Raw genomic sequence first — 27,580 nt, 5'->3', positions numbered from 1 at the left:
TGATAATGAACACCATCATTTTCATCACGATTGTAAATGGTGATGATGAAAATGTTCATCATCATTTTAAATCGTGATGAAAACCACCAATGCTAAAAAATCGTGGTGGTTTTCATCATCATTACTAAAAAAGCGCATCACTCAATATATTTTGCTTATGCACTTTCCTGAGCGTCAGTATCAGCTTTACAGTTTGTGCAGGCGGTCGCAAACGTTTTTTCGTTTGGTTTACAAAGAAGTACGGTATCTTGTTTATATCTATTAGTTTTATGTCGACTGGAAATTAGGAAGTTTGTAATATTTTTCTGAGTCTGCAATTGTTTCCGACTTCTTTTGTTATGTTACCATGAGACATAGTTATTCTCGTATAATATGGATCGTCAATGTAAGAGACGGGCAAAATACTTTATGCAATTGACAGCGTCTCTTAAGGCATTCTTGCACCAGCGCTGCTGCGCTAGGCAGTAGTATAAGTTAACTTAATTGATTGTTTGTTTTTATTATAATTAAGTAACGTAAAACGTTTTTGTTAGGTTAGTAGATCGTCTCAGTCTTTTATGTGCTTGTGGCCTTATAGTTGGACTATTGTTGCCATCATCAAACGGCTGCTCTTTTGTCTTTTTCAATATATATATATACAGTATATATATATATATACAGTATATATATATACAGTATGTATATATATATATAGTATATATATATATATAGTATATATACAGTATATATATACAGTATATATATACAGTATATATATATATATATATATATATATATATATATATATATATATATATATATATTGCTTGGGCTGCCAAGTAGTGTGTGTCAGCGGCTTTCAATCAGTTTAATGATTTTATTTTCGTAGCAGCAGGTACAGACGACGCTGTGCAAATAGTTAAATGCAGAGGCTATAAACCTTACTTTAAATACTAATATGCTATCATAGGTAAGTTTGCATACAATATATAAAAGACTCGATTTATTCAGGTCTACTTGACAACCCTGTAATAGAGCACCAAACACATAGATCACCATTCCACATAATGCCTGATAATTGTTACTTGCATAATGATAAATAATTACAGTGAGTGCAGGACAATCAAATAGGATGATAGCATGTCACCACTTAATGAAATCAATACAGACAGTGAGCTAGATTGGTTTACCCAGGACAAAATAATAATTGCATGATTGCGCTTATAACCAATAATTGTTACATCATACTTACAAAATGATGCACAACTACACTGAATACATACAACTGCCACAGTATAAAGCTAAGTTGCATGTTATGACTCTTCTTAGACAATTTGCAGCACACTTAACATTCTAAAAAGGTTTCCTTACACAAAAACACACAACACTATTTTTTCATTTTCAACTTTTTCAGCAAATCTTGGTTGGCTGTAAGTCACTAACAGCCAATTTCATTGTTGGGTCTAGATGTGCATGTGTGGGCAGGCCTGCCAACCCTGGTGTGGGAAAAGAGTGAGAGGCAATTTTGGAGGCAATAAAAACGCGAGGATTTGATAAGTGGGGTAAGTTTTCATAGCGTTTAAAAACACCACAGCGAAATATAATATAACTCCATATGGCTACTTGAAGATTGGGGCAAAAAAACAGGTTTGCTTGGGTAACAGGGGCAATTGCGTGACACGGGCGTGAGGCATGGGGCAATTACGTGTTTCTTACGCCCAATGCGTGAGAGTTGGCAGGCCTGTGTGTGGGTCTAGTTTGGCAGTTTGTTTTTTCGAATTTTGTCACAGAGCAAGCCTGTTTGCACCAATACATCATTTCAATTGAGAGAGGAATTTCTCATTGAATGACTGTAACTCTGAAACAGCTGTGACTGGTACAGCTTTCTAGAAGTGTACCAAGTTGTGCCCTATAACCTTTCATAATGTGTTTTGAGCACTGCTGAATTTCGCCATGTCCGACTGAAAATGTACTCATGAATAGTAGATTTTCATTTTTTGCTTCATCCGAGACTAGTTCTCGAAACCTGTCCTCAATCTTTACTTTAGTCTGTTTCTTGGTTGTACCACTGTCTTTTAAGGTAGAGAAACCATTGAAACATCACATAATTGATAATGAAACAACTGCACCTTCTATGAGAATAGATTCACTTGATCATTGAGGTAGCTTACAAGTTGTTATTTCCTTGCATCTGGTCAGCGTTTAGCTTAGTCAGATATCCTGGGTGTCTATCAGGGAAAACCATCTTTCAACTAAGACAGTTTTTATCCACAATCATTTTTATCACTAAAAAAAACTACATACGTAGTTGTTGGAATTGGGCTAGTGCTTTCTTCCTGCGAAAGCCGATGCGCTTCTTTGTGAAGCAAAAGTTTTTCATACTATTCAAATATTGCTTTGGCAAATACTGGTATACTGATGCCCATCAAAACTTAGTGATGTCTCTGCGCTATGATCAAAGAAGTATTATTGTCTGTGTGTAAACCACTGTAACCTTCAACTCTTTCAGCAAGTAGATGTTTATGCTAGCCTTCTTAGGACCAAACCTCAATCATGGGTAGCAATTATGTAAACAGCTTTGCTATAACGCTACCACTTCATTTTGTGTATTATATGGAGGCACAACAAGATGGGCAATTGCATATTTGGCAGGAGACTGCAGAATGAGTGCATTTGTGATTACTTTTTTTTACCAGGGTAAGTGCCAGTTGGCATAAGAAATGAACAAGATGTATGGTGATATTATGACTTGAAGTATTTAAAAATCAAAAGGTTAAGTGCCTGTAAATTCCTAATTAGTTCAAATATATTTTTAATAGGTTTACTGGTTTAGTGACAATATCTTTCTCAATATATTTTGTTCTTTTTTTTGTCTGGTTGTAAAGAACTTTGAAAGTGACATTTCAGTGTTGAACTCAGGTGCATTGGTTTTTTATCGATTACTAGCAGTAGGTCTGGTGATGCTTGAGATTTCTTTGTCAGATGGGTATTTAAAATGCTAGTTCTCAGGAACCAGATGGAGTTTTGACAAGAAATGTTTTTAGCCACCTAGCGAAAGGGGGGAGTATATGTATGTGAAGTTTGGAATAAATCGGCCAAAAAATTTGGAAGCGCATAGAATTTATATGCGGACTAACAGACAGACACACTACGCAAAAGTGAGATTCATTAATATGGATGTTGAGGGTAAAATATGATAAACCACATGTTTAAACCAATTCATATCGGAATGAAATACCATCACGGATTGATTTCCATTTAGAGAGCAGTTTATTTGATCATAAAAACACTATTAATTTATCTTTATATGTTGATAAATAAGCAACAGTGTTAGATTCAAGTTAAACTGTGCCAGCCATAGATATAATAAACCTACTAGCTTTACTCTACTAGGTTTATTATATCTATGGTGCCAGCAATATCATGTTTAGATCATTTTCATCGGTAATACATTTACATACATTATTAAAATATACAATTGAACCAAGCTTTTTACACCACTTTTATGCATCTGTTGCTAATATCTAACAACTGAGGTTGTACATAAATTAAATGTATGTTGTGTATCATTATTGAGGGTTTATGGTTTGTCTGGAATACCAACTATATTTTGCTGCACCAGTCATGCTGAACTGCGATAATTGTCCCTAAGTTGACGATGTCTTGTGATTTTTTTACATATCTTTTCAATGCAGAAAACTTGGACACTGTCAGATATTTGCCATTAGCATATAACTTATCTTAATCTGTGACGTGGTTGTATACGTAGTATGTGTACACGGAGTTTTGCACATTGTCTAGATGTACTCCAAAGGTCAGACATGTTGACAAACATATTTTTATTCTGCTGTGGATTTATTAGAAATATGTAGTATAATGATCATAACTTGCTTTAAGGTTTTACAGCAAAGCAATGCAAACTCGGGGGAATGAATTCATGGCCATAGATGCTTGTTGTGGTTTATGAAAAACTGCTTTTATTCAATCAGCTGTCCTAGTTAAAGACGCTAGTTGCGAACTGAAAGCCGATAAAAACTTCTCTGATATGCTTAGGCTATCAGAGGGCAGCCGGTTTGTTTGTACAGAGATAATAGCTAGCCTACCGCTCAGCTGCTTGTTTAATCGTAGCCTTTTTTGTAGAGAAAGTGATGGAGATACTAGGTCTTATAGAAGTGCCCTTGTGGGCTGTTCTGCTGACTATCACAGGCTGTCTGGTCTACATGTAAGTAAGAAAATGTGATTGGTTAGTTGAACTGAAATTAAATTAACATTTGCGATGTCTTTCTAAGCTTCTGATGCAAATGTTTGGGCTGTGATTTAGCAGTTTTTTATTTAATGTATAGTTAAATGGCAAATTACAGAACAACTACTTGGACCTGTTTGAAATGTGACGTACATTGTTAGTATCTCTTTCATGGTAATGCACCCTTTTGACTATGTGCTAGCTTAATCCTGATTACGTCATCGTGAGTTTGGCCTATCTCATATTTATAACAAAAAAGCACACAAATAATCGGCCTCTGTCCAACTTTGATTAGCAGCCGGAGTATTACTCAATAGAAAGGGAAGACATGCATCTACAGTTTTTAAGTGTGTGGACCTAAAATATTTAATGCAAGATTGTGCCGAGTGTTCAAACATTGCAGTTGTCGAGCATCTCCGTGTTGTCTGCTGGATATTCGTACTTCACATTTTCAGAAACAATTTATCACCTGCCGCTATTTAATCATATCTACGCTGCACTGAACAATGACTGTAGGTATATTATTTTGACTGTTGAAACTGCCACAGTTATCTTCGACATCTATACAGATGGCTCAACACAGAATATAGTTTCTTGTACGCAGTCATCAATTGGTATGGCTATAGACATTGTGATAAAGAGTTGTTATCTTTTGTTTTGCATCCTAAAATTACTGTTGTTTGTTTTAGATATTCTACATGGACATACAAGACCTGGTCTAAACAAGGGGTACCGGGGCCAAAACCATGGCCGTTGGTTGGAACCTTCATCCCCCTGATGATGTCAGGGGTGAGTGCTGGCTTGGTTAAAGATAGTCAGCTTAATACAGTTGGTTTAGTTTCTCAAGGACCATAACTCCATAGTGCGCAAATGCTTCATTTTAGTCAGTGTTGTTTGTTTTAGTTTAAGACTAGATTTTCAATTGATAATTCTCAGCCAAGCTTTTAATCAGCGTAATCGTCTGAGATATTCTCATCACCTAATCTGGTTGCCACAATGTTTATATGCTAGTGGCTTCAATCATTATTGAATCATCAATTGAATTCAACCTACCATCATACTAACCCATGACCTTTCACCTCATCACCCTGCAGTACTAACCTATGACCTCTCACCTATTCCCACTGTAGTACTAACCTATGACCTTTAACTTCATTACCCTGCAGTACTAACCTATGACCTCTCACATTTTCCCCACTGTAGTACTAATCTATGACCTCTCACTTCAGCACACTAGTAGTACTAACCTATGACCTCTAACCTCATCACACTAGTACTAACCCGTGACCTTTCACCTCATCACAGTAGTGGTACTGACCTATGATCTCTCACTATATTTTAGCCCTAATATAGACTGTTTCAGTTCTTACTTAAAACAAAACGTCTTTCATTTACCCGCTCTTGTTTTTAAGTGTTCTCAATATGAATATGTATATGGTCTGAGCGAATTTACTATTTTACTACTTTGTCATCTGATTTCATGTTTTTATTTGATGTTACAGGCTTTCTCAACCTATGATATTCCTCATATCAAGAAGTATGGAAAAATATCTGGGTAAGTATACAGGCATAGCTAGTTAGCTACAGGTAGTACCACCCTTCACACAATGATGGAACCTAGGCAATGTTGAATGGTAGTTCCAAGTACTACATTTGTAGAGTGTGCTCTGAAATTTCATTATTCGAATAACAATACTTCACGCAGGTCATTCCGCGGACGAGTTCCGGTCCTAAATGTGGCTGATCCAGAATTCTTACGGCTAGCTATGGTAAAGGATTTCACCAGCATGCCAAACAGACAGGACGCCTTCTTTGGAACCCTTTTTGACCAATTTATGACATCATTAACTGACGATCACTGGAGACATGTACGAGCATCTCTATCCCCTACCTTCACATCGGGAAAACTAAAAATGGTGGGTTTTTGTTATTTTATTTGCTGCTTCCTCTATTTTCTCCTTTGCTATGATTGAACTCAGGTACTTTGTCTTCTCTGTTTGAAGATACAACAGCTAAACCCCCTTGATTTTATAGTAACAAACTGTTTTTTTGGCAAAATATCGCGATGCTTGTTTTTGTCTGTATAGTGATTTTTAAAGCCATTCCTTCATTTATTTTTTAGAGCATCGATATTTCTTAAATAAGCTATTTGCTATGTGAAATTATGCTGTTATGTTTTATTAATTTTAATTATATTTTATTTTAATTCTCACCAGCTTTTTACTTACAATTTCGATTGCCATCTGTCTGAATGTGTATAACGAGGCAATTATTTGCTAATATGCAAAGATGCTGATTTCATTAGGTTATTCATTTCTGCAGCTCAAAACGAGGATAGACGACTGCGCAGATCAGTTTGTCAAATATGTTGGAGCCACGAAAGGTCAGCCATTTGATTTGAAACAGTAAGTAACTTTCTGGCTATTAGTTTGATCCGATGTAAATACTAGTAGGCATCACAGCTCGGTGATGTTTGATGATCTCTCTAGTCAGTTGATCTACTCACATTTCAAGTGGGACAAACTCACCTCACGTAAAAACAATTGTGTTGGACTTTGTCCTATTGCTCATGCCATTCTTGACTATACAACAGTTTAATCTGTCACATGACTAGTTTGTTAGCTTCTGGAACAATTGAATAAATGTTAAAGGCTTTTCTGCTTACTGTGAAAACTATATTTGAATGACCTGGCACTCAATTTTTCAACCCTTCGCTCATAGTTGCACTTTATTAAAGATGTGGTTGCGTCAAATTTGAGTTGATCCTAAAAGAAAGCATTTTTTTCTCTATCAGTTGATATGTTGTTTGTTGTGTTAGGCGATCTCGTTGCCAAGATATTTGAAGATTAAAATCGAAAAAATCTGATCGCCGTAAAAACGCTCAGGCCAAAAAAACTTGCCCAGGCTTGCCCAAAATGATGTCACGCGTGATTTATCTGTCAATATATCTCGTATTCACATCGGCTATTTGCGATAAAAGTCTAGTCCTACGCGGCTCTATTGGCATATATTTTATTTTGTATTTGCTCATGTTGGTTAGAAGAAAATTTTAAATCCAGCTACAGATACATTATTATGAATGTTTCAAAGGCCTCAAGTAACGAAAATTGAAAATTTGTCTTACTCACTTTCTCCAAATACTGTGTAAACATTTGAGTACCGACTACCAATTCTACCGGTCTACGGTAATTCTGTCAAGCAAACTATGTAGAATAAGGTCTTTGTATCAGCACAGTTCCGCCGCTACCCACACTAACAATATACATCCTCCCAAAAGCCTCGCCCACATTATGTCCGTCGCCTATCCTTGGGGGCGGGACTGTATATCATTGCCCACACCAAAAACTAGTTTCTTACTACTGTAAGTAAAATAAGCAAGCTGCGTCTTTGAAAAGAATATACATAGGGATAGAGTTTTAAGGATGAGAAGTCTGCTGCAAACTGGATTTGAACTCACATTCTCCAGTTCTGCGGACATCCATATACCGTATCCAATTCACTACAATATTCTGCAAATCATGTTTTGCATTATCTTCAACAATATTATTTTATTATATAATTTTTACAAGCAAAAATATTTTCATCTCGCCATAAAGCTTTTATTAAAAATATTCATCAAGTCGTGGTCACTCACATAGTTTTAGCTGATACAATAAGACAAATTCATCTACTGCAGCAAACTCAAACAAAACATCATGGTTTATGCAGCACACATTCAAGTCTCTCTTTCCCCTTTATGGACACTCTTTCCCCACACTGACAAAGCTGCTTCGGCTGGTGGGACGACATAAACATCCTGTAATCAGTAAAACAAATGCAATAAACATGTCATTCATAGATATGTCATTCTAAAGCGTATCTACTGAAAGCTTTCAAATTGGGAGTTTGATAGATTGCGAGTGTAATTTTAAAAACGAATAAATGTTTAACAAAGGCACAAGTACGCCAAGCCAACGATTCGAAGCTTTGGTTCTCGAAGTTAAAGATTTGCATTGATCAATCGATTTTCTTCACTTTCTACAAGTGAAAAGTGAACATCTAAAGTCAAATCATAAATCTCATTTACTAGATAAAACTGTCACAGAAAATTTGAAGCAAATGTAGCTAGGTGAACCGATAAAAAAATATAAAACTATGATTAGTGATAGCAAAAGTTATAACTTTATTAATTAATACATGTATTAATGAGTACTAAAATATTACTTTTAGTATATTCATCAATCTAAGCCATTGTATTGCTAGATGCTATGGATTAAAGAGAAGCCGTCAAGAACTCACTGTACATACGTATCTCGCTCGCGCAGGAAATTACATTTTAGCCTCAAACAGGGAAATATAATCTGAATGTAAACTCAACAGGAAACTCTATAGGTGACTCAAAGTAAAAGATAAATTTACCTCCATTCTCCGGTCTTCCTCCGTAGAACTTTAACCACCTGATGCCCAGAAAACTCGGAGTCACCTTCGCAGTAACTTCACAGCAATTTTTACAATTATGTTGTTCGCCAAATAAAACGTGTCGATCGAGTAATTCATCAAAGTAACAATGTTAATTAATTTAGTAAATATCAATGTCCATGCGATTTAATAATAGAGTAAAATCCCTAAATTTGAGATCACAGACAACGCGTTTTGCGAGTGTTAACATTTATTACGACCTATATAAAAATTTCACGCTGATGATTGGCTAATGTAGCGACCTTATATTTATCGCTCGTGGTTTCTTTTCAGATGTATAACTAGTGACGACACGAAAGAAGCACCCGCTGGAACGTGAGCCTTTTAAAAGAGGGCCTCATTCAAACGCATATATCTCTGGACAGGGTTGGTCTACAAAGACAAAAATGGCATCAAATTGTAGCTGATGTTTTAGCCTTTTATGGGTTTTAATTTCATTAAATCGAATTTTTTGACGCAACCACATCTTTAAGGGTGACGCTCAAATAAAGGGTGGCGTTGTATTTTTCCAAGAGCTCATCAGAATTTTGGGAAAATAAATTCACCCTTTTCACTGGCGAAAAGAATGTCACCTATATTTTTGCACACTCCTTCGAATGGAGCAACATTAACCTTTTTGGATGCAATAAATAAGCTGTAACTCACCTCCAACTAGTAGATCCCCAAATAAATATGCTTTAGGAAGCTGAGAAGTATCCCTACCGGGGGATATTTATAGCTTACAATTAACCTACGATGATCTTATAGCCTGCGTTGCAATTTGTTGGAGCCTTCAATTTTTTATTTCCTTCTAAATTTGATGGCATATTTTTATTTTATAGCTATATTTAAAAATGTTGCATAAAAGCTCATTGCACTCATTGATATTTTTGCTACAGTTTGCAGCTAAAACATGCTTTTTATGTGCAATAGAAGAGGGGTTATGACCGTTGATCTATTTTAAGGCGAGTTTAGATAACCACAATGATGCTATCAAATGATATGCTATAAATATGCAAATTTATAAGCTGTATAATAATAATCTATTGTTGCAAATATATGAACAAGTAACAAACAAACCATATTTATAAAACATGTAGAAAGAAAAGTTAACATTTTTTAAACAAAAATATTTGCCTCGTTTGCTCGGCCAGTTGTGATCTGATTGTTGTTTTTGGTTGGAACCTTTTCATCTTGTTCTGGCTGTTCAATACTTTTCACAGTTTCTGCTGACCTCAACTCTTCTTCTGAACTGCTGAACTAGTTGATATCGGCATCCAAACAATTTTTTAGCAGAGTAAAACTTACACGCTGCTATTTGAAAAACCTTTTATACAAATAATGAGAAACTTAGACTCGTGCTACGCACAAGTCTAAGTCTCAAAATAGTCGAACAGATTCCATCGTAATTGAAACCATTTTTCACATACGTCAAAGTATCAAGACCGGGTTAAACAAGGAACTACTAATAGTTTGATGCAGTTATTAATTGTTTCTATGGTGTTAATTTCAAAGTTTTACTAGAAAAATGAAAAGCTTTGCAATTGAAAATGGACTTCGACAGAAACAACGAAAGAATTAATTGTTATTAATGTCACCGAGTCATTATTAGTACGATTTTATGGACACTTTTCTACCGATCACTTTCTGTTGTGGGTTTGTAAAGATCAAAGAATGTCAAAGTGGTGTTCAAATGAAAGTGGCGTTCAAATAGAGATGTTACGGTAGTTGGAGTACTAGTATCATATGTAAGACACCTGCTATGGCTACAATGCTATTAATTGAGACACGGTGCTGGCGAATAGATTGACTAATGAAAAATGCTCACACTAGGTCACAAACCATAACATACTGGATTTTGTAAACAGTTTGTTTTTAGATGATCATCTTTTCTTCAACTTCTTCAAACCAGCTCATTTACTCCATGAAATTTTAACAGTTACTGAAGACTAGTATTTGTATAAATGCTTATACAGCGCATCCCCGGGTTCCGATGTCCCAGTTTACGATTTTTTTGCCTTGCGATGTGGAACACAATGTTTTTTGCCCTCACCATACGACATTTTTTTCGTCATATGATATCAACAAAAATTTCTCTCGAAATTCAAATTTGGCAGTCGATCTGCTGCATTCATCGGATTCACAAAGATGCCGATATGCTATTTGCCGAAATCCTCCCACAATGCATGAAAGTGATACGATGCTTGGTCTCCCTCGTCGATCAGCATTCTTCGTGTTTGATGAATGGTTGATATTGCTTGAGTGAAATAAAAGTTAGTGAAAAGTAAGCGAAAGTGAAAGTTAATTGTGCATTTTAGCGTTTAATATAATATTTAATATGAAATTTAATTTACTACATTTATATAACTATATAGCTACATATATAACCTTAATTCGTTAGCCAAAGTTTCTAAGTTTGATAACGGCGTTAAAGGAAGAAGTAAAAAAAAGTTAACTATAGTTAACTTATATAAACTTATACAGGTATATATAATAGTTTATATATATAAGTATATATATAAACTATTATATATAAACTTCGCGATATATCACAAATCGTCAATAAATAGATGATTCGTGATATATTGCAATTCGAAATTGCAAAATCGCAATATCGAGTCGTGTAGTAATTTTTGGAAATTGTGAAGCTCTAATTTAGTATGTAGCAGCAGGTATATCCTTGTAGCACAAAGCATTGCTTTTATTTGCAGACAATGTGGTGGGTTTACCATGGACACGATAAGCAGCACAGCATTTGGTGTGCAGCTAGACAGCCACCATGATGCAGATCACCCGATGATTGTCAATGCTAATAAAATACTGGGGGTGCATAAGCAGAAGTTTCTTGCATCCATTAGATCACGACTTCGCCTCGCTGCCTTTTGTAAGTGTAGACAACTATTGAGTGTTATACCGCAGTGAAAATTGAACCAAGCGAGGTGAGGGTCAGTGAGAGTACAAATTGATCTGCATGAGTTGATTTGGCAGAGAGAGTAATTTGAAGATGACTTTGCTCAGAATTCTTAGTAAACTTTATCAGAAAGTATTGGTATCTTTCTATCATTTGCAATTGTTGTTGATGTTTATAGTGATCTGACTGTCAGGATGTTTCAAGATTAAATCTGGTAAAACTTGATCGTGATTAAAACGCTAGGATCAAGCGAAAGCACAATTATGATGTCGTACAGTTGTACAGAAACCAACAGAATAGAGACATGTAACCCTGGACTTTGATCGCAGTAGTCAATATCAGCTATCACAGCGATAGCAACTGGAATGTCATTTAGCATGTATTTTTCTTCTGAGCGTTTGAACTGTGATCAAATTTTGTCGATTTTAATCTTGAAACATCTATGCAGTCAGATCATCTCAAACATCAAAAATTATTGCAAATGATAGAAAAATACTGATACTTTTGGCTAGGATCTATTACAATTTTGTGTAAGTTCATTTTTAAATATAAATTATTAGCGAGACAAAATGTATGAGAATGAAATTATTCGAATAGTGCTACTCAGAAATACGTAATTAATGGCCATACGTTATTGGTCAATGAGGTACGTGAGCCATCAAAATTGGATAACAAGTGATTATCATAACCACAGCAAGGACTATATATACATACTATTTGTAATTACAAAACCGTCTAGCATAATTAAGCACATTTTGAAACCCTAAAATTTAGCATTTTGTACACTCGGGTTTTTTTTTGACAGTTTTATGTATTGAGAAGGACACGCTGTTAAAGTACTGAATGTAGTACACTAGTATAATTTATATTTATAAAGTTGTAAGAACTAGTACCCTGGCTGTCTAGTGTGCCTTTAGAGATCGTCAGGTGTAATAACTATACGTACAATTATTCTTACATGCTGGTTGGTAGTCGACTGACACATTTGTTAGTGTGTCGGACTACGATTCTGAAAGTCGGCAGTTTGAATCCTTAACGATGCAATCTTTTTTGTCGACCTTCAATCATGGTTTTGAACGGACACGGATGGCTCTTATTATAGCAAAGAATATAGTTTCAATTATATTATACACTTATTATATTTGCGGCGAGTTCATAAGAAACATGTTGTGGATATGTGAATAGCTGGTGTCAGAATTTGTCAGTCGATAATCTGCTGTTTTCTCTTACAGTGCTTTTGCCGAAGAAAGTACAGGCACTTCTACAAAAAGTGGGTGTCTCATTATTTGACGAGGAAGCTTTGGGCTATTTTGAGACTGTAACATCTAAGATCATCTCTGATCGAGGACTAGAAGATTCTAGAGAAAAAGACTTTGTACAACTCTGTCTCTCTCAACTCATCGATGACCCTAAGATCTCTGATTCTGATAGTCAAGTAGACAGATATGGTCAAGTCTGGTCCAGTAAAGGTACGCACCAAGGCTAAAACTTCACTTCATCTTAACAAGACTGGTATATCTGATAATAAAATGTTGTTAGATTTTATTTAATTAACACAACTGGTTACACTAACTCTTGACATAGCTTTAGCTAATTGCTGATTTACAAACTGTTAATAATGTCTTCCACTCTGTTAATATAGTTAGATCTAAAGCTATTGCATAAAACAATTACCGTAACACCTCTATTCGGATGCCACCTTTATTTGAACGCCGCCTATAGTAGATGGCCACTATAAGAAACGAGCTAAAAATACACTGCCACCCTTTAATTGAATGCCACCTCCATTAGACAGGCACTTTGACTTTCATTATGTTTGATCTTTACAAACTCATAATAAAAAGGGACCAGTAGAAAATTGTCCACAAAATACTAATAATGACTTGATTACATCAATAACAATTAATTCTTTCATTGTTTCTGTAGTGATTACCATGTTTTTGGTGACGGTGTACCTGAGGAGATCGATCTTCACAATCATCAGAACTACACTCTAATTCAAAGTCACTAAGGCATAAATCTGATCTGTAGTTTTCAGATTTGTCCTTAAGGTGGCTTACAACCTTATGTGAAAACTTTAAAACGTTTGGATGAATGATGACGATATTCTTCGGGAACACCGCACGACTTGATAGTAGCCAGTATTGTGGCGTATTGAAGTCCATTTTCTAACTCCAAAGGTTTTACCTTAAAACTTTGAAAGGATCACCATCAAAATAAGTAATAACTTTATCTGTCCATTTTGTTTTGCTCAAAGTAGTTTCTTGTTTAACTTGGTCTGATACTTTGATGTATACGAAAAACCGTGTAGCAAAAATGTTGAGGCCAACAGCAATAATGTCATTCTTCTAAAAGCAAAGTGCAAAATATAGGCGACGTTAGTATTACTTTTCCTGTAAAAGAGTTAAATTTAGCTTTCCAAAGCTCTGACCAGGTAGTCAAAAAATGAAGCGGCACCCTCTATTTGAACATTACCTCTAATAGGTTGAACAATACAGAGGCATGGCGCTCAAATTGAAGTTTTACGGTAATTATCTAAATTGAACTTCAGCACGCATGAAACTGGTAATGAATAAAAAAAATGATAGGTTCTCTCCACTTTGAATTTTTTTCATAGCCTCAAATTAATTTCGCAGTATAAATGCTAGCCGTTGTGAAGTAGTTGTTAATATTTTAACTGTTAGTTGTTAGCAGTTAACCATATACTTTGTGAGCACACATCTACAGCATACTGCTAATGACTCGATTGGGTTTTATTATTTGTCCATTTTATCGATTTTTTAAAGATTATTACAGGATTTACAGAAAGTTGTTTTCTTTACATTATTACAGTAAGTAAAGGTTACAATCGATCGACAATAAAAACAAAGATCGACGATAAAAATACAGTTATTAGCAACAAGTCGGTCATGATGTAAAATGTGATGATGTCATAGATTCTGATTCATTTTGTTTGCCAACTGCTTGTGGAGATGTCATTTCACACAATCAAGTGAGCCCATTTCGGGATGTGTTAGGAGCTAATGCTTTCAATTACAATCAGATCATATGGCTCTATTAGTAGAACTTACCTACTTCTGGGAATGACTGAATTTTGTAAGCAAACCCTTGAAAGTATGCATGTACCAGCATTTAACTTTGTAATATTGTAGTATATCGACGTTGAGGAGGTATTTAGATGGTTTTGTAAACTATTACAGGATTGACCAAAGCTGAGATAATAGCGAATGCAATTTTATTCTTTCTGGCTGGATATGAGACAACATCTCTTACACTCCATTTTATTTTCTACGAACTGGCTATGAACCCTGATGTACAACAGCGGGTAACTTTTTCACTCATACTATTCTAATGGTTTCACACAGTGTTTGTGTGTCTGTTATTCTGTACTTTGGTGTTCAGCTATAGATATTAAAATCTTAGAATGAATAGTGCACATCGTGCTGAATTTGAGCTCACGACGATTGCATCCGCATGGTAGTAACCCAAATATCTAACCACAAGTCTATGAAGGTTCTTACGATTCCATTGCTCTTACTATATACTGTATACCCTTTTCCCGATTTCACACGCTAAATGATGTATTAATTGATACATTGCGCCTACAGGTTATGATGCATTATCAGCGTTATCCGTTATGTTAAAAATGGATTCGCAAACAGATGAATGATAAAATTTTAGTTTGAAGTTTACTAAAATTCATGCTAAAATATCCTTCAAGTATGGCTTTAGTAAGCTAAATTTGTTCAAGTTAGATTCAGCGTTTATGTTACACGTCTGTTTCGAAAGTAAAAACTGTCCACGGTAAGTTCTGCGTGTAGTACATTGCAATGTTACATTTTCTTGCAGATTACAACCACAAAACGCACTAAAGTTATTGTAGGTAACTATAGTTACCAAGGTTAACGTATTATTTTGTTACTATTTTTTAATAATGATCATTTTGATGATTTTTGATAGGTGTTTGCATTAGATAATTACTATGGGTTTTTATACCACTCTACGATACTTTTGCCTTATGATGCCAACACTGAAATGAACTAAAATCATATAATTGTATACCAAATAATTTTTCATCGTAATCATAGCAAAACAGACTATATTCAGCCATTACTTGCTAATGGTTTTGCGTTTACATTTAAACACCTTTGCAGTTTTATTTTTCTCTTTAATTTATTACAGCAAAGCACTTCTTTCATGATATGAAATTTAAATGTTACAGTTGTTTAAAAAAGTTTGAAAACCTTCACAGTTGTTTTATTTTTTCTCTTAATTCATTTTAACTGCACAAAAAAACACTTTTCTCATGATATGAGGTATGAAAGTTAGAATGGTAAATGTTATGTGCTATATCTATATAAATAAATCTCAGTGGCTGTGATTTGGCAGTCAATTGGAGGCGGCGTTCAAATAGAGGCTGGTGGTCTATTTTTCAAATGGCTCTCAGAAGTTTCAGAAGATAAATTTAACCCTACTACGGGCGAAGCGAATGTCGCCTATATTTTGCCCTCTTTTTCCGGTGGAGCAATATTAAACCTTTTGGATGCAATACATCTGCTAACTGAACTCCAACTTGTCAAAGATCTCTTAATAAATGTGCATCGAGAAACTGAGAAATATCTCTACCAGTTGATATCTAATGCTTGCAATTGACCTGTGATTATATGATACCCTGTGTCCTTCTTTGCAATTTGTTGGCATTTTTATTTTATTCTAAATTTGAAGACACGTTTTTATTTTATATCTATATTTAACAATGTTGCATAAAAGCTCATTGCACTTATTGATATGTTTGCTACAGGTTGCAGTCAAAACTAGCTTTTTATGTGCAATAGAAGGGGAGTTATGAGCATCGATTCATTGTAAGCCGTATTAAGATAGCCGCAAGGATGCTATTAAATAACATGCTATAAATCTGCATATTTATAAATTATATAATGATAATCTATTAAATGCTACAAATATATATATGAACAAGTGACATAAACAAACCATACTTATATTATTAAAGAAACAAAAATTTACGTTTTTAAAACAAAAATATTTCCATCGTTTGCTCGGATAGCTGCGTTCTGATTGTTGCTTTTGAACATCTTGTAGTTGTCCAATACCTTCCACAATATCTTCTGGCCTCAACTCTTCTTCTACACTGCTGGACTAGTCAACATTAGCGTACAAATAATTTGTTGGGAAAGCAAAACTTTTATACGTTGCATTTAACACAAATGCAACGCATAAAAGTTTCCTCACTAAACGTAACCTTTGGCCCAAAACTTGCAAACCGTTTTTATATGCATGTTCTTTGAAGTATTGAGACATTAAGCAAGGAACTACTAGTAGCCTGAGAAAGTAATTATTTCTATGGCGTTGCTTTCAAAGTTCATCTACCATCATAAATTTAAACTGTTTTTTAATATATGTAGGCTACTTCGAAGTAGAAATACCGTGTTAAACAAGGAACTACTTTTAGCCTGAAACTGTTATTGATTATTTCTAAGGTGTTGCTTTCAAAGTTTTAACGAAAAAAAAACCAAAAGCTCTGGAGTTGGACAACAAAAGAATTGTTTGTTATTAATGCAAACAATTCATTATTAATACGATTTTGTGGACACTTTTGTACCGATCACTTGATATTATGGGTTGATAAAGATAAAAGATAGTCAAAGTGGTGGTCAAATGGAGGTGACGTTCAAATAGAGAGTGGCGCTCTATTTTTCAACCCTTTTCCCGTTATGGCGGTCAAATAGCGGTGGCGGTCAAATAGAGGTGGCGTTCAAATAGAGGTGGCGTTCAAATAGAGGTTGTGTTCAATTAGAGGTTTTACGGTGTATATATATAAATATTGATGTTTGTTGGGCTGTCTTTAGTCGGTCAGTTGTTGTCCGTATGTCCAGTTATAGCGATAAAGTTATAGGAACAAAGATTTCGCATCGCACTGTGTTTCCACTCAGGGCCTCAAGTTTTGCAGACAGAAGAGCTAAACACTGCTAAGCTGTCCTATCAATCTTATTTCTCTCACCTATCCTTATCTAAAATCTATTGGTTATTATTGTTTCGGCATTGTTTTCTCTCTTTGCATCAATTCGGCATATCTGAGTTGTATTACCACTCACTTCTAAACATGATTGCAGGATACAAGCTAAATATGTACTTTTTATTATTATTTAGTATTACCTTTTGTATTTGTTTTTTTCGAAAGTTTTATTTCAAAACCTTATATTCATTACCTTTATTTTAATTTGTCATTTTCAAATGTGCCGTTTCAATTTACAATCCTTCAATTTCCAGTTCTACTGGCAATCCTAGAGTCAATCGCTGAAAACTAAAAACTTTTCACATGGACAGTTAGATGTTGCGTTATTGCAAGTAAAAATAGCCATTATCTCTCTGTTTGGTCAGACAAGGTATCCTCGCGCGCTTTACTGCTTCAGCGATGAATTTAATTCCAATATTTCATTTTTATGTTGTATTCAAAATTCTCGTCGTATTCAAAGTTTTGATGGATAGCTTCTCCTGCAACAGTAACTTTTTATACACACACTTTTACATTTATATTTTACTGGTATTAAATGCGGTATCATTTATTGTGCAGCTTTACACCGAGGTGAAGGAGAACATGGCATCAGACGTAGCAACCTACGATGAGCTTTTCAAGATGGAGTATCTGGATTGGGTTATATCTGAGACTATGAGAATCTATCCAGCTGTTCAGAGGTTTGTGTTTAATTGAGGTTTACCCATTTTTTAACTGACTATTGTGCACCAATAAATATTTCAAGTAATTTCATATAGTATAAAAACAAATGCATTTTATAAATCTTTGCTTTTTTTAAATCAATGCAAAAAGCTAAGTTTTAAGCAAAAACTAACTTAATATAGTATTAATTAGTAAAAAGAGGTTTTTATTTTCACCTTAAGGAGCTGAAGTAATACAGTGAGTAATAAAAATGTGGTGTAATAAAACTTACAAACACGGTTTACTTACACTATACGGTAAATACGGTGTACTTACACTAAACACAGTTTGAATTAATCTACCTAATTTTTTTTATCAATTTGATATTTTTATCAGCTTTCTAACTTAAACTTACTAAACTGTTTGAAGAATTTTGGATTTCGTCTGTCTAAAAATTACTTCGTATATCGAAACAAATTTTTATGCTCTCTAATTTCACATCAGATGTTGAAAAATTCATGTGTAGATGTGATTGTAAGTCAAGGCTGAACTGTATATATTTATAGTTGTTTATTGCTGCTCGATAGGTGACTATACTGCTTCATGTGTTTACCGTTAACTTTTCACTTAACTAAGTACATTCCAACAATTTCTTTGTTAAAAAACTTACCATATTTTTCGTACTACTAGCCGCCTCCTTTTTCAAACGTTTTGAGCCATGCGGCTTATTTAGAGGCTGCGGCTATTCTGTGGTTTTTGCTTTCATCGCTAGGGTCGCACTAACCGAAATCTCCGGTTCGCGCGCCTTTAGTGGTGAAGAAAAAAACGAAACCGTGCCTAACAGTACTGTTCCATTAGGCATTGGGTTAAAAAGCAGCGGTTCTTACGGAACAGTGCCTAACGGCACTGTTCCGTTTTAACCAGCAAAGTTGCTGCCATGTTAAAAAGCACATTTATGAGTTCTGCCGCCTATACAAAAGGTGCGGCCTATGTATTGTTTTATTATCGTTTTTTTTAAAATAGATCAGATGCGGCTTATATAGGGGTGCGGTTAATAGTCCGAAATGTACAGTAGTTTATATAAGGTGAGGATTCCTGGAACAGCTGCTGACTTTATCATAAAGGTTCATTTCTGCAGGGTTCATGCTCAATATTTTTGTAGACTTGAACGGCTGGTTGACAGAGAAACTACCATAGAGGGAATTACTGTGCCTGCTCATAGCATGGTCTCAGCTATGATCTATGCTATCCAACATGATCCTGAAATCTGGCCCAATCCTTCCGAATTTGATCCAGAGAGGTGAGTAGAATCAATAGCTGCTTCCAATTTCTATTGTTGTAGATCTCTATATATAACTGATGACCAGTTAACAGCAAAGGTATTGCTCTTTGTGAAATATATTATAATATCCTTAGATTCTCTCCTGCAAATAAGGACAGTCGACACCAGTACGCTTGGCTTCCATTTGGCATTGGAAACAGAAATTGTGTTGGTATGAGACTCGCTCAGTTGGAACTGAAAGTAGCGATTGTGAAGATAGTGAGCAACTTTGTGTTGGAGCCTTGCGCTGAGACACCTGTAAGTGCCTGTCATGTCTTATGTGATGTACAATTGAGACACTTGCAAGTGGTTGCCATGCCATGTGTCATGTACTAGCTGAGATACTTGTAAGTGCCTGTCATGCCATGTGCCATGTACTAGCAGGCTTTTGCTGAACATTTTTGTACTAGCGTTTTCTTCTCTTACTACAGATAAAAAGGCTGACCATGTCTTGATTAAGTTTTAAGTGCTATGTGAGTTGAATGTACACTTTAGAAGACCACATTATGGGGTCGGGTTTATGTGGTGGTAGATATGCAAGGTTTTTAGGTTTGCCGTCAACTTAAAGTTGCATTTACACAGTCGCAGGATTTTTAGTTGTTTTTTGTATGACTGTTGCAGCTTTTGTTGCCAAAACAACTAAACATTGTTTCCTCTTGTCTTAATTATGCATGGCACTTATTTGGGTAAATTCAAAAACAGTATTAAAAAATTGAAACTAATCAAAAGCGGATTCATTGGCATCATACGCCGTTGCTTGTTGGTTAATAATTGATCAGCTGTATTATGTGCTTGTTGGGTTGTTAGTGATTAATTATATCATAGAATTATATCATTTTACAAGGAGAGTATATCATCTTACAAGGAGAGTAACTAGTAACTTCTGGTAACTACCTTTAGAGGTTGAATGTCAGTGCAAAAAAGGTTTATCTGATTGTGTCCTGTAAAAATTTGGCAAATCACATTGGCTTGGAATTATATTCCATTAACTGCTGCTACAATACACATAATACCTGGGTACTGTGTTGAAGGATTAATTTTTGGCTGCCAGTTAAACAGGATTTAGGGTTAATTTAAAGAAAATATCAACTTTACTTTCAAGTAGCTGATGGCTATGTCACATACAGGTAAAATATGGCATTTGATAAATTAGTGCTGGAATTTTGAAGATTGATCAAATTGTTTCAAAATTTTATTATGACAAATGTGTCTATATTTGATTTCATGATATTTAACAATTATATTCAAAGAATATATTGAAATAAGGTTATTTTATAATAACATACTTTTCATACAAAAGAAAAATTTTCAAATAGGGTAATTTCTAGGGAATTAGGTAATTATTGCTCTTCACATTAGGCAGGATTAATAATACATGTAGTCGAGTTGAATTTAATTGGACTATCATTTTGCTATCAAAATACTTGTTTTATATTAGCCATGTGTTTACCAGTCAGTTCAACTCACAATGCCTGACTTAATTAAACTAGATTATTAAGTTTGTTACAGTAAAGACCTTCATTTTTTGCTTTGCTGTTTCAACCTTCATCGCAGAGAGACTAGAAATGTACAGGATTTGGGTGGTTGGATAAAGTGAAAAATGTGAAATTATTAATAGAAATCATCAGTCACACTATATTTTATAAAATATTTCCTTTTGATTTTTTTTTCAACGATTTGCTCCTTTTTTTTTTACCAAAACACAAACAATGAACTTGAACCTCATGGATGTACGCAGAACTCAATTTTATTTGGTACCACCATGTCTTTACCAATTTACGGCAGTACCAGTTTTAAGCCACTAATACCAGTGATGATGGTTTTTTGGTAAACAATGCTGGACATTCACCTAGTACCATATAGTTATGGCTCACATTACTCGGCTGTTTGCTCGACTTTTCAGGCAGTCCGTTAATTTTTGTTATTTTGGTCTTACTCACCACATACATTTACTATCTGTAGAGCAAACCAATAGAATATGCAAAGAATTTCCGTCAGCACCCTAAGACTCCCATCAAGTTGACAGCAAAGCCTCGTTAAGAAGGAAAAGATTTAGGAGGAATTCATTGTATACATTTATTTTACATGGTTGTTCCTTTTATTAGATTATTTTATGGTGAAAGCTCTTTGAAATTGACGCATTTGTGTCAGCTGAATACATCTCTTTCTTATCATTATTGCTCATGATACGTATCTTCTATTTTCATTCTAATTTCTACATTCTTAAATTTTCATTGTTTTTACTATTTTTGGAAATTATCATTCTTCTCGCCTTTGTTTAATATTTCTAAATTTGTTAGCTGTGTTATGACCTAGAAAAGATGAGAAACTTAAGTTTGGTAGCATGTCAAAAATCAAAACTATGTATTTATATTCTGATAAACTATTATATATTGTATTATTATAACTATATTTGTTTATATTTGATAAGATTTTATAAACTATTCATACTTGAACTGAGCTCGTATCCTGGGGCTTGTTCTAATTGTACATCAACATCATCACCGTGGATCGCCAGCATTGATTTTCTGTCATACAGGTCATAACATCATAAGATCAACTGACTATAGCTAAACTGTGACATGGTCGTGAGGTCAACTTACTATAGCCGAACTGTAACAATGTCATAAGGTCAACTTACTATAGCCGAACTGTAACAATGTCATAAGGTCAACTTCTTATAGCTGAATTGTAACAATGTCATAAGGTCATCTTACTAAGCTGAACTGTGACAATGTCATGAAGCCAACATAATTTCATAAATATCGGCATTGAAGCGCTAAACAGTTTGCAACATGTTTTTGGGAGCAGAAGATTTGATTTAGTTGTGTACTTCATGAGTGGATATGCTTCAAAGAAAAAGTTTCTATCTTTATATATACAGTGTACAATGGGTAGAAATTCTCGCACCAATTTATTTTTTGTCGGTTAATGGAATGAAACTGAATCTTTTTCCTGTATTGCAATTTTATCATATGCAAGCACATCGGTTGATTTCACTAGCTCTGACTGGGTAGACAACTCAATATATTTATTGCAAATTTACCAAGTTACAAACATCTATTTTTTTTTGTCAGCACAGTTTATGTGCAAAAGTGAGAACAGCATCTAAAAAGCAGTTCTGTTTCAATATATCTAGATAATCTGTAGACATTGTAGGTTTTCTACAGTAATATTTTTAACAGTGATTTTCTACAGTAATGCCTTCTAACAGTGGTTTTCTACAGTACTATCCTCTAACATCAGCCTTCTACTGCAGTACTAGCCGACAGCCAAACTACCTTATCTATCAGTAGCTTTACTACTCTACATAACTAGCTTGTATCGTATCCTGCTTCTACTTGCGTGGGACAGCGACTGTAAGATTAATTTAAAGAAAGGCTTGTGCACAACAAAATGGATATTTTTGGGTTATTAGAAATGCCAGTCTGGTGTATACTGTTGGCTACTGCTGGAGTTTTAACCTACATGTGAGTACATACAACTTCTGTAGTACCCTCACTGTACAATAATGCCAATCCCATTTTCAAAACTTTACTGTTTGAGCTGACAGTATCCTATAGAAGAACTAGGTTACCCCAAACAGTGGCTGCAGTTTATCGGCAAAAATGCATCGCTGCTGCTGCTGTTTGGATTTCTACCGAAAAAACATGCTCAGAAAGTTTAACACAAAGAATTGGAAGTTTGCTGATGAAAAATTTAGTGTAACAAAGATCTTACCTTATTTCGCTATAAAAGATAAGGGAAAACCCAGCTCTTGGAATCCTGCTTCCATTCCCGCTTCTGAGAGAATCTCAAAATGTCGCTTCCATTTTCCTTTTGTTTTTTTGGTTATTTGTTTTAAAAAACCTCTAAGGTCGCATATTGAAATTCCGTTATTTTTAACAATTTGCATTTTGTGTTGTTATATACTAGGTATAACATATAGTCCATGATAAATGGTGCCAACTAAGTGCTAGTTAACCTGTCTTCCCTACATGAAGTGAAGTCAACAGAGCTATTGTCATTTTAAGATTCATTTGTATACGTTCAGATGGCAGCTACTAGTAAATCATAGATTGGGTATTGAACTTCTAGATGTAAGTTCAATCATGATTCTTTAGTTTTTATTACAAGTTAAGGCTAGCAATATTTGAAGGAAATAGGGATTGTCATCTCTTCACGTTCTGATTCTTGGAAACAGCTAAATGCTGGGCAATTATTGTAAACCTTTATTTTTCAACCCTTCTCTTATAGCAGCGGTCAAATAGGGGTGGCGTTCGAATAAAGGTGGCATTAAATTAGAGGTTTTACAGTAAACAAGTTCAGATGGCAGCTACTAGTAAACCATTGATTGGGTATTCAACTTCATAAGTCCAAGCTAAACAGCTCTGGATTAGACAGCAGTCTATTACCAGCTGGGTGTCAAAGCTCTCTTGACTTGTGACTCATACATACTTGATTCAGCTAGTGGATCGTTATCATTCCAAGCTTTTGCAGCAAACAAGTAGAGATTATACTAAAATGGCCTGGTTCACATTGGGTGTCATCGATGATATACAGCCCCCCTGGGGGGGCTGTATATCATTGGTGTCATTCATACTAGTGAGCGGGCAGTCTAGTGCACTGTGAGGAATCATCAGGTGTAATAAGTTACCGCACAATTATTCCACAATGGCGTAATACGTCGATTGGCGCAAGTGACGGAGTGTTGGTCCACCAATGCAGAAGTTGTGAGTTCGAATACCGTATGAAGCAGTTTTTCGTGAGGAAACAAACTGTTTCAAACGGCTGCGGAAGCAGTTTTTAGATAGATGCACACAGATTGGTTGTCATTCATATTATGCAGATGAAAATGTTTGAATCGTTACAACAATCACATTGTAGTGATTCTGTGTTACTCTAAAGGAGGTTTAAAAACTGAAGATTTATAAACCACAGCGCTGATCTCACTATATCAATTCTCTATAAATTAGTAGGACAGCACCGCATTATTGGATAAACTAGGACACTAAGAAGAACATAGTAATAAATGAACTATGCATGAGACTAACGGTTGAGGCCACAGCCAATGTGATAAGATCTTATCAGATCACATGGTTTGAACAAATTGGAGGAAGAAAAAGTAAACATTCAACACAACCGGCACTTGAATGCCACATTAATGTAACAAGATTCACCAGTATTAAGTGATGTTTCCAGAATGTTAATGGTCACTTGAATGAACGTGAAACATTTAGCAGAAGTCCAACAGATAATATAGAGGAATATGGGAAAAATTTGATATTATATCGATAAATCTTAACTTGAGTAGATTTGGTACGTTGATGTAAAGGTCAGTGTAGATAGCCTACAGCCAAGGAAGCACAGTATTATATTAACTAGTACTCTGGCACTACCTTGTGCTGCGAGAGATCATCAGGTCTGCCAATAAAGAATAGCAAATATCTGCAGAAAATAAATGCCTGCACAATAATTCTGACCTCATTTAAGGTAAACTATTAGTGCAAGTGGTAGTGTGCTATGTGGAAAAGGTGAATGTTTCGGGTTCAAATCCTGTATGATGCAATCTTTTTCCTAAACCTCAACCATGGCTGATTGTATCTTATTGTAGCAATGACTAACTAAATGCTCGGCGTTGCACAGGTAATAAAATAGTTACCCAATGAATTTAAACAACTTACCTTGTAAGTTGTGTTTCTAAATCTGTACTATAACAATAGACATGTTTGAAGCCAGCTTAAAAATCGTTACGTTACGCGTAATGATCAACTGTGCTAGTTAATAACCACAAGCACTTTAAGCATGAGTATTTTAACCGATGTAATGAATCCCATCACAATCGTTCTTCACTACAGTCAGTTAAACATTGAGTGTAGTGGCTTAGATCGCTGGTCTGCAGACCTAGAGGTTATGAGTTCAAATCCACCATAAAACTGATTTTCGTTCCTAAAACTCTATTGCTATATCTGTACTGACAAATGACAAGCATTGAGATTTATATATAAATCAGCAGTTGTTTTATAAGAATTTACAGAATGGAGCAACCAGTTAACAACAAATAGAAAAATTAGGCAAATGTAGCGCATGCTCCTTCGTAGAAAATAGTTGCTAGCAAGAAGCAGTTGCTCCAGAAAATCGGCAGGCCATAGCATGTGATTAAAAGCCATGACCTTATCTGCTTGCAGAGAAGATTATTGACTAAAGTTCAGTTTGAGCCTGTTGTTAACTTCCATAGTAGTATAATTGCTGACAGACTGATGACTGGAGATGTAAATAGGCCAAAACTAAAACAGCATTACTGCGGGTCAAATACATCTTTGCGTTTTACATTAAAGTTCATTATTAGCATATATAAAAAGTATTTAATGTTATGAAAATATTAGATGCGCTGAAATTAAATCGTATTATTAACTAAGTTTACGATGTGCAAAAGAAAGCTATTTATATAGTTAATATTAGTGTGATTTCATTGCAAGCATTGATGTTCTGACAATAAAGCTAGAATTTTAAGCTAACTTTGGTATGGGCAAGTTTTTTTGTATTTTTTAAAAGAACACAGTCTACTCTAGTACAATTTAGTCATACAATCTATGCCAATACAATTTTCTTAATGAAAAATCGCAAAAAATTTTACCCTTATATATGTACACTGAAACGGTTTGAGTCCTTTTTTCGTATCAGATGTGTTCATAAAAATATGTCTGTGATTGTTGAATACTGTAAACTGGAAATGCTGATAAATTGTGGTGGTGGAGGTGGAGCTCTTACTATACCCAAGTTCTTACGAGTTCATGGCTACTTAATCTAGCTTGAGTGAACATTTTGAGATCATTGTAAACCATGTTAAACACTACTTTAATAACATCAGAAGCCACACCAATCTTAGTTTTGACACTGCTAACCCTCAGACTTCTGTCTGTGATAAAATTTAGAGTGCACCTACGCAAACACTGCTTTAGATCTAAGTCTATATCATATCTTAATCACACTTTTACCAAGTAATATGATTTTTATGTTTTTACATTTTTATTTATGTATTTATCAGTCAGCATCAATTTTTTATGAGCATATATACAAACATTTTATTTCTCTTACTGAGACAAAATACACACTTACTTACTTACTTACTGTATAGTGTTCTACACAGTAGTGTTGAACATGTCCTACTGTTGAACACTAATCTCATTTTAGTTGTTTTTATACTACGAAATATGCCTGAATACCAAATAAACAAAAAATATAAAAACTCCTATTTTAGCTGACCTAAAAATAACAATTTTTTTATTTTCAATATGTAGGCACATTGAGTTAAATTGCAAAAATGCATAGTTGGCATTATTAAACATACATGGTAATGTCAGACAGCAAAGACCTAAATCTAGTTTATAAAAGATGAAAAAGTGTTACATCTTTAAAATCTAGAAACACTATTTCCATGCCTTCTTTTAAAAAAGAGCATGATATGTTAAAACGAATGTGACAGCATGTAGATGTATAACGTATCAACTATGCATCCCTCTGAATACTTCTTGCAAACCCAATGTTATATTTGCTATCAATAATTTCTAGTTATTTCACTTGGACCCACAACACTTGGTCAAAGCAAGGAGTTCCAGGACCAAAACCATGGCCATTTGTAGGAACATTCCTTTCTGTTGTGAAGGCTGGGGTAAGCAGAAGACTGTAACAGCTCTCATAGATGATGAAATTATCATGTGAGCTCAGCTTCAGCTCAGAAGTTGTTACCACATATTAGTTGTGCGATAACACGGGTCACATGATGGCAGATTGTAATAGAATAAACCCGCCCACTGACGGCTTGGTGCACCACTTGAAAAGCTCTCGCGTAGCACAGTTTGGGAACTATTGAGCTAGTCTATCACTTTATCAATATAAATGCATGTGTACATATTCTAAGGCTTGCCAAACAATATCAGGTTTGAGACAAGTTCTTGAGTAAATCAAAAACCCGGGCTAAATTATGGTTGATTAATGCAACGAGGAGTTTTTAACTGCATCCAACTTTTTACA

At 34.9% G+C, this 27,580-nt stretch overlaps 2 protein-coding genes across 2 annotated transcripts in view; both read left to right on the top strand.

Moving 5' to 3' along the window:
- Positions 1–188: 188 nt before the first annotated feature.
- Positions 189–22,034, top strand: LOC137389533 (cytochrome P450 3A16-like). Its single transcript, XM_068075567.1, has 13 exons — positions 189–238; positions 4,120–4,201; positions 4,912–5,011; positions 5,725–5,777; positions 5,928–6,138; positions 6,545–6,627; positions 11,371–11,543; positions 12,803–13,039; positions 14,771–14,895; positions 18,163–18,284; positions 19,409–19,546; positions 19,663–19,825; positions 21,530–22,034. Exons 2-13 carry the CDS (start codon positions 4,128–4,130, stop codon positions 21,605–21,607), a joined length of 1,557 nt encoding a protein of 518 aa, XP_067931668.1. The 5' UTR covers positions 189–238; positions 4,120–4,127; the 3' UTR covers positions 21,608–22,034.
- A 953-nt stretch (positions 22,035–22,987) lies between these two features.
- The window catches only part of LOC137389534 (cytochrome P450 3A11-like), a 44,606-nt gene continuing 40,013 nt past the window's right edge, over positions 22,988–27,580 (top strand). Inside the window, exons 1-2 of the mRNA XM_068075568.1 lie at positions 22,988–23,037; positions 27,119–27,218. Coding sequence (XP_067931669.1) covers positions 22,988–23,037; positions 27,119–27,218 — 150 coding nt within the window. The remainder of the gene's footprint in view (positions 23,038–27,118; positions 27,219–27,580) is intronic.

Source organism: Watersipora subatra, chromosome 3 (assembly GCF_963576615.1).
Source record: "Watersipora subatra chromosome 3, tzWatSuba1.1, whole genome shotgun sequence".
Classification (NCBI taxonomy): Eukaryota; Metazoa; Bryozoa; class Gymnolaemata; order Cheilostomatida; family Watersiporidae; genus Watersipora; species Watersipora subatra.
Note: the sequence above shows the minus strand (reverse complement) of the source record. Positions and strands in the feature narration are given on the sequence as shown.